The 8,620-nt window shown below is 32.1% G+C and overlaps 1 protein-coding gene across 1 annotated transcript; it reads left to right on the forward strand.

The window, feature by feature from the left end:
• Window positions 1-3,189: 3,189 nt before the first annotated feature.
• On the forward strand, window positions 3,190-7,320 carry LOC105138668 (ABC transporter G family member 11-like). Its single transcript, XM_011044821.1, has 7 exons — window positions 3,190-3,483; window positions 5,240-5,704; window positions 5,810-5,896; window positions 5,982-6,107; window positions 6,217-6,408; window positions 6,493-6,579; window positions 6,661-7,320. The coding sequence occupies exons 1-7, from the start codon at window positions 3,190-3,192 to the stop codon at window positions 7,318-7,320; spliced, it is 1,911 nt and encodes a 636-aa protein (XP_011043123.1).
• Window positions 7,321-8,620: the final 1,300 nt, after the last annotated feature.

Genomic DNA, 8,620 nt, shown 5'->3' on the forward strand with positions numbered 1-8,620 from the left:
CTAAAAAAAACGGCACCGTTTTGAGTTTTCCCGTTTTTTTTTAAACAGTGCATGAAACAGCGTCGTTTTTTTCCAAAACGTGCTATTTCATTTAAAAGAGAATTGGCGCCAAAACACGTCAGATTCAAAATCAAGCCTTCAATTTGCACATGTTTTATAATTTGGTCCTTGGTTTCAGATTTCTTCAAAGTTTTGACAAAAATCAGGTATTTTTAATACGGATTAGTATCTTTACGATATAAAAATACAAACCAATATTAAGCAAACTTTTGACATGGGGAAATCATAAATTTTTGAAAATATTTTTTTTTAAAATTTTTGGAACTAGGCCAGACCCGGCCCGATTATGTGAGCTGGGCCAATACAAGGCTGGACTCAGCCCAGCCACGTGGGTTGGGTTGATGTTCCAGCCCAAAAAACAAATGACTGGTTCCTGTGCAATGACACGACTAAAAGATTGATGTCTTCTCCCAAGTGCAGGAGTGTCGAAGTAATAAATAACCCGATAAGACCGGGGTCGAACCACAGGGAGGTTAATTGTACAAATTATAAACCAATTTTTGACCATTTTCTAAGCATTCTGACATTCCCTTTTTTTATTGTTATTATTTTTAAATTAGTTATTTTATTTTATTTTATTTTATTAATATTTTTTATTTTTCTATATTTTTTTTTTGCGCAGGGACCCAAAAATGGGTTACAACAGAGCATGTCATGGCTATAAAACAATAACTATAACTTATCAAGTTTCTGCAAAATATTCTTCTTACGAGTATGTGTTAGTTATTTACGAGTAAGAGTTATAATGCAAAATAATTTGTATTGGTTGAAACAAGCTATAAAAAAAATAGTACAATACATTTGATTCTTTCATGGTAGATCATGGTTATGGTAGGACTGCTTCTGATCATTATATATTTATAAAAAGGTATCCTGATGGCGTCTTTATTTTTTTTTTATTATATGTGGATGATATATTGATTGTTGGTCATTATACTAAGAAGATTCAAAATTTAAAGAGAGAGGTAAATAAGTCTTTTACAATGAAAACTTAGGATCGAAAAAATATATCATTGGCTTGAAGATTACCTATGAGATGAAAAATGGGTAACTTTGGCAATCTTAGGATATATATGTAAAAAAAAAGTACTTACAAGATCTAACATGAGCAAGTCCAAACCTATTTATTATTCATTTGCAAGTCACTTTAAGCTAAGTTCTAAATATTGTCTTACAAGTGATGAAAAAAATAAAGGAGATCAATAAGGTTCTTTTATGCATATGTAATTGGTAACGCGATGTATGTCATGGCTTGCATGATACTAGATTTAGCTCATGTTGTTGGTGTGGTTAATAAGCTCCTCTTTAATCCTAGTAAAAAACATTGGTCAACAATGAAATAAATACTTGAATATTTCAAAGATACTTTCACTTTAAGCTCATATTTTGGTAATGGTGAACATATACTAAATGTATATATAAATATAGATTTGACTAGTGATGCTAATGATAGAAAGTCCACGTCGAGATGCTTAATGACTTTTGTAGAGGGAGTAGTTTCATGACTTTTGTAGAAAAAGCAGTTTCATGGTAGAGGCTAAATACATTGCTCTTATTGAAGGTGTTGTAAATAAAAAAGCTCTTACATGAACTTGATTTAGTGCATGAGAGCTTTATATTGCACTAAGATAATTAGAGTGCAATTCATGTAATTAAACATCTTACTTTTCATTAAAATCAAAGCATATTAATGTAAGATACTAATAGATTCAAGATATTATAAAGATGAAGATCTATATAGAAACAATGTATCAGATATAATGAACATGTTTTTATTGAGAAAAGTTTGAGTTTTGTAGAAGACAAACAAATTTAGTGAAGCCGTTTATTTAGAAGGGGGAGAATTATTAGGTCTTGGTTTATTGAAGGTGTTGTAAATGAAAAAGCTCTTACATGAACTTGACTTAGTGCATGAGAGCTTTATATTGCACTAAGATAATTAGAGTGCAATTCATGTAATTAAACATCTTACTTTTCATTAAAATCAAAGCATATTAATGTAAGATACTAATAGATTCAAGATATTATAAAGATGAAGATCTATATAGAAACAATGTATCAGATATAATGAATATGTCTTTACTGAGAAAAGTTTGAGTTTTGTAGAAGACAAATAAATTTAGTGAAGCCGTTTAAATGATTTAGAAGGGGGAGAATTATTAGGTCTTGGCCCATTCTTTTTTGTGCCATAACCTATATAAACTAAGAAAAATAGGTTTTAGGTCGTATAAATAACTAGGTAGCTTATTTTTATTATGAGCTAATTTACGTAAAAGAAAAAAAAGAAAAGGAGAGCTTTGGCCACAAAGTGAGATAGAGTGAAGAAAAAATATGTTGTTCATCTTTCTGTCTTGATTATCTGATAGTGATTTGTTACTTAATTTAATGAGCTTTTGATATAATATTCTTAACGATGAGCTCTTCAACTTAGACAATGTTAATTGTTGATTTTTAGGTATTTATAAAGATCTAATTGATGAGATCTAGTCTTTTTTTTATTTATTTTTGATGAAATCCATTCTTATAAAGATGGATTTGTGGATTTAGTGTATGTGTGTGTATATCTTTTAACTGAGTTAGAAAAGAACTTTGTGATCCTATTAGTAAAAAAATTTGAGAGGACTATAATTCCACTGGGATTTTATGTGCTAAAATTTATATTATGTGCTCATTTAATTTGAAGAAAAGAATCGACACTTTAATTAGGTTATATCAATGCCTTTTCTCAACACATTATTGATAATGATACCTCAAACATTATGTAGGTGACAACTCAAAAGAATTATATCTTGAACCTCTGTTGTGAAAAAGATATCTTAAAAAAGTAACACTTGAAGGTCAGAAGCTCAATTCTCAATCCTTAGACCATGTGGGATAAGTATCATCAATTTTGATCCTAGTAACGAATTTACGGTCAAATGTCACATGATTTTGTTCTTATTCAGCTCATATCTTAACTCTTAACAAAAATGGAGTTATCCCTCGACAAAAAGACAGAGTAAAAATCTCCCTAAAGTCACAAGTGGCCTTCATTTCCTCTGTTTACGAGGGCTCTTAGTTGTCTTTACGTGCCTTGTACATAGATTCCACACGCCAATTCCTTTAAGCTTAGAACATCCTTAAATCACAATGCATAATCCCTTTCCACACAGCATGATTGAGTTGCCAGCTGACAGCAAGACTTGCATGGCTTCTTCATCACCTAGCTCCAACTACGATACAGACCACAGTGCATTGTCTCCAAATGACGAATCTATGGAGGCAGTAGACTTGGAAAATGGCCCAGCCTTTGGAAGCTGTCGGGATGTCCACCGGAAGGATGTTTCAATAACATGGGAGAACCTTGGGGTGACAGTTTCAGATAGGAAACATGGGTGCAGATCCATTCTTCAAGGACTCACCGGCTATGCTCGGCCTGGGGAGGTCTTGGCAATCAACTATTCCTTTTGGAGCAGAGCTGCATACTAAGCCAGCTAGATTCACCTAAAGACACTGCCACACATTATAAACATCAAGGGCATTTTTGTTTTCATATGTTAGAAAAATCACCTTCTTAATCCTTGTGTTTGTGGTTATTGATTATGTTTCGAACTTGATTGCTACAATCAATTAAGAAAGAACCAAATAACTTTATTTATTTATTTTGGGATTGAATTTTTTTTTTTTAAAAAAACTCCATCTATGTATTGTTCACCATCAGCTCCCTACCACTCTTTCACTATCTTAGTCATCAATACACCATTTGTTTTTTAAAAAATCTCTACCCATCTTTTAAAAATATTTAAATTATTTCTTATATTTTTACAAAGTGAATTTGATCCCTTTTATAGGGATGATTATTGATTGAAGGCATCGTTTATTTGTATATTTTTTTAAAAATAATTTTTTCATTTCAAATAATTTTTTTATTATTTTGATGTATTTATATAAACAATAAACTTTTAAAAATAAAAAAAATATTATTTTAATATATTTTATTTTATGACAAACTGATTCAAAGCAAATTAACCAAGTCATTGAACTTCTAAATTTTTTAAATCCAAGGCCCAATGGCCCTAGTTCCAACACATTCTAAGAAAATGCTATGGTGGGTTGGATTGGAGCAGAAGGGGCTGGATGGGATAGAAAATATAGATTTTGGACGGTGATCATTTTGAAGTTATTTTCCTCTACAATTAATCCCTTTGCTTTTTTTTTTTGTTTAAAAAAATTTAAATTAAATCATCGCTACCTTATGAAAACAATCTTATGTAAAAACATTTGCTGACATCAATCTTGTCAGGAATATGTCCCACACAAAGTGCTGTTACTTAATCCTGAATTGTATGCATGAAGATGAAGTCATCGCTAAAAGATTTTAGCGACCAATCGGTGTCGCCAAAATCAACTTAAGATTTGACCATTGCAATATTGTCACTAAAACCCTGTTTTGGAAATGGAAAGATAAAATTATTTGAGTAAGGGGATATGCATAACGAAGATTTTTAAACCAAAGCAGCATGAACACATACATAAAATAAATAATTAAAAAAATTGCATTAAGTCACTACCAATTCCATTGCGTGTGTTCGTATTGAATCCATTAAGTTATTATACCAAGCATTAAGAATATATTTTTTTCACTTCTTATATTTGTTTTAGGTTCAAGAAAGCATTGTGTAATTGTTGAGAGATTGATTGTACTTGATCCACAGTTCAGAGCAAAAAAGAAAAAGAAAAAAGAACATAGAGATCCTGTAGACAGCATTAAGAATTTATCTTACTGATGAATTTTCACTCTTCAATGTGCTGTAAGCATAACTCTGATATAATTCAGCACTCTTCCCAGGGAGATTAGATTCCAGCACAAAGCATACTGGAGAAGTTCTAATCAATGGTCGAAAACAGCCATTGGCATATGGGACTTCGGTATGAATACTAGCCTTTGAACTTTAAATTGTTGCAGAGTTCTGATCACTGATATTAGAAATTGATCCTAATGCTACATGCACAGTAGTCTGAGCTTGATATACATTTTACTTGAATTAATCTCTTCTTGCTTCTTTTCTAGCTAGGCATTCAATTTGTATATGCCCTTGTGTTCACTTAAACTTTGCTTCATGCTCGATCCCTTCTGATCACAAGCAAAATTTGCTTTGGTCTCACTAATGTACGATCCATTTATGTCATGCCAATTTAGGCCTATGTGACGCAAGACGATGTTATAACATGGACACTAACTGTAAGAGAAGCTGTCTTCTACTCAGCTCAACTCCAACTACCCAATTCAATGTCATTAAGCAAGAAAAAAGAGCGAGCAGAGACGACAATAAAAGAGATGGGGTTACAAGACTCAATGGACACAAGAATAGGAGGATGGAGCAACAAAGGCCTAAGTAGTGGGCAGAAGAGGAGAGTGAGCATTTGCATAGAGATTTTAACTCGGCCGAAGCTTCTTTTCCTCGACGAGCCAACAAGTGGACTTGACAGTGCTGCATCATATTATGTCATGAAACGAATGGTAGATCTTGCCAAGCAGGACAGAATGACAATTATTGCATCCATTCATCAACCTAGCAGTCAAGTCTTTCAGCTCTTTCACAATCTATGCCTTCTTTCTTCAGGAAGAACAATATACTTTGGTCGCTCTGATAGAGCTAATAAGGTACATTTATTTCAATATTCCGTTTGCCATCAAATTATTTTAGGAAAATTATTTCAGCTCTTAAAGCTGTAAATAGCTCATGACTTATTTTATTTTCGATTGTAGTTTTTTAAATTGAACGGTTTCCCTTGCCCGAGTCACCAAAACCCATCTGATCATTACCTACACACAATCAACACAGACTTTGATGAGGTTTGCACAGTGAATCGTGACAAATCTTGCTTGGAGATACTGCTGTTTTCTTTTTATATTCTGAATATATATCATTTGTTGTTAGGACATGGATCAAGGTTTCCATGCAAAGAAAACCACCGAGGAAGCAATCAATTTTCTTGTAAGATCTTATAAATCATCACATACTTGCCAGCAAATCCAAAGACATGTAGCAGAAATATGTAGCTTGGTGAGTAGGGCTATGGGCACATTAAGTAGCAATGAAAACATAATATTTTCAGCAGGCTAAAGTTTTATGCTTGTTAATGTATTAGTCTGGATCTCTATATGCATTTTAGGACAGAGAAGAACTAAAGAAGGGCGGCCAGGCTAACTTCATTTCCCAGTGCCTTATTCTCACAAGAAGGTCTTTTGTGAACATGTATCGAGATCTAGGCTACTACTGGCTCCGTCTGGCCATTTATATTGCGTTATGTTCAGGCTTAGGATCCGTTTTCTATGACATAGGCTCTGGTTACAGCTCGATACAGGCAAGTATAATGTCATTGTTTGTTTTAGTGTGAGAAATTATTGCCTGTGAAAAAAAATTAAGTCATGATTGTTATGATTCATAGGCAAGAGGTTCACTGCTTATGTTCACTGCTTCCTTCTTGACAATTATGGCTATTGGGGGTTTCCCTTCATTTGTGGAGGATATGAAGGTTAGTTCATAACAACATATCAAGTATTCTGTCCCTGGAAGTAGTAGCATTTAGCAAGTAATTATTTCCATTTCAAGCCAGGTTTTTCAACGGGAAAGATTAAACGGACATTATCGGTCGGCTGCATTTGTTGTCAGCAACACAGTTTCTTCAACACCCTTCTTGCTTGTAATATCTTTGATTCCCGGAGCAATAACTTACTACCTTGTTGGCCTCCAACAAGGTTTCGCACAGTTCATCTACTTTTCCTTGACACTCCTTGCTTGTATGATGCTGGTGGAAAGCCTAATGCTGATTGTTGCAAGCATCATGCCAAATTTCCTGATGGGTCTAATAACAGGAGCAGGGATCCAAGGGTTAATGATACTAAGTGGCGGTTTCTTTCGGCTGCCGCATGATCTTCCCTTAGTTTTCTGGAGATATCCGTTATACTACATTGCTTTCCATAGATATGCGTACCAGGGGCTCTTTAAAAACGAGTTTGAAGGACTGGCATTTCCTAATGGTCAAGAACTGCAAGGAGGAGGGCCTGCTTACATCAAAGGTGAAGAAATTTTGAGAATTATATGGCAGGTGGAAATGCGTTACTCGAAGTGGATGGATCTTGCCATGTTATTTGCAATGGTAGCTTTCTATCGGCTCATGTTGTTAATTGTACTTGGAACAATTGAAAAGTTTAAGCCTATAATTAGAGAAATGAAGTTTGTTTTTCTTAGTAAAACAAAAAAAAATATTAGTTGATCTATATTCTAAGCCTTCAGATGGAGTTAGATACTACGGGGATGATTTTATATTTTAAGATGTTTTTTCAAGTAATTGTATTTTGAGTTTGAAATTGTACATATTAGTAAATTTTTTAATTAAAAAAATAGGAGAGTAATTTTATGTCTATTATTCCATCTGTTCTCTCGAATCTAATTGCTTTTAGAGACCGTTTGTTTCTATAGTTCCTTCTGCTTTTGAAATCAATAATGAAAAATAAATGTTTGGTAATTAATAAAACTCAATTTACTATTCATGAGCCCTATCAATTTCTACTATTAATGTGAATAGTGTGCATGTTTCTACTATTTTAGTCGGATCGAGTCCGATCTAAAGTTAAATGCATTGAACTGGGTTGATCCAGTAAAAAAAAAATTATTTTATTTTTTATTTTTTAAATACCAAACTAACCTCAATTAAAAGTACTTTTTATAAAATAATTTTTTTCAAATCACAACCATAAAAACTACTACAATACCAAACACACTTCTCAAAAAATAAAATCATTCTTTTATATATGTTTCTATCACGTAATCTCATTGAAAATCTCATGAAATAAAAAACTCAAATTTAACTTAATTTATTATGAAAATAAAAATCAAAGTTTAACAACATATTACAATTTTGTTTTTCAAATTTACCACCATATTGTGCTTGGGAGTTGATGATTGTTGATGCCTTTGTAACATACCAATAATTTTGGATTAAATTTGTTTTTGTATTTTAAAAGTGTTTTTTAAAAAAAATTGATTTTTTTATTTACTTCAAATTAATTTCTTTTGGTGTTTTTAAATCGTTTTAATGTACTGATGCCAAAACATAATTTTTTTTAAAATAAAAAAATATTATTTTAATATATTTTTAAATATAAAGCACTTTAAAAAAAACTGTTACCCTACTCTAAACTCCCCCTTACAAGACTAATATCAAGATCCCAAAAGTCTTAAATAGCAATACAAAGAATAGTATTTATAGTGTTCAGTAGCCAATAATTAACATTTTACCATTATTTATCCATAAAATATAATGAAATCTTCAACACTTTTGAATGAAAGAAAATAAATTAATAAATCAACTCCAAAACTGAACATACGTTTACAACCTCAACTAGATGTTCATTCAAATTTGTTTGACTGCAGTCTCTGCCATATGTTTTAAAACATGAATTTAAAAGATACATTTTCAAACTTCCATTCTTTTCATTTTAATCCTTAAGTTTTTAAATTATTCTCACTTCGATTCTAAAATCTTTTAGCATCACAATCTAACCATTGAGTTC

This window comes from Populus euphratica, unplaced genomic scaffold (assembly GCF_000495115.2).
Source record: "Populus euphratica unplaced genomic scaffold, PopEup_1.0 scaffold80.1, whole genome shotgun sequence".
Classification (NCBI taxonomy): domain Eukaryota; kingdom Viridiplantae; phylum Streptophyta; class Magnoliopsida; order Malpighiales; family Salicaceae; genus Populus; species Populus euphratica.

What these genes read in the sequence shown, in the direction of transcription:
- LOC105138668 (XM_011044821.1), top strand. Translation starts at nt 3,190, where the DNA reads ATGCATAATCCCTTTCCACACAGCATGATTGAGTTGCCAGCTGACAGC. An exon ending in CTGGTTACAGCTCGATACAG is followed by an intron (nt 6,409 to 6,492) that starts GCAAGTATAATG and finishes TATGATTCATAG; the next exon opens with GCAAGAGGTTCACTGCTTAT. An exon ending in CATTTGTGGAGGATATGAAG is followed by an intron (nt 6,580 to 6,660) that starts GTTAGTTCATAA and finishes ATTTCAAGCCAG; the next exon opens with GTTTTTCAACGGGAAAGATT.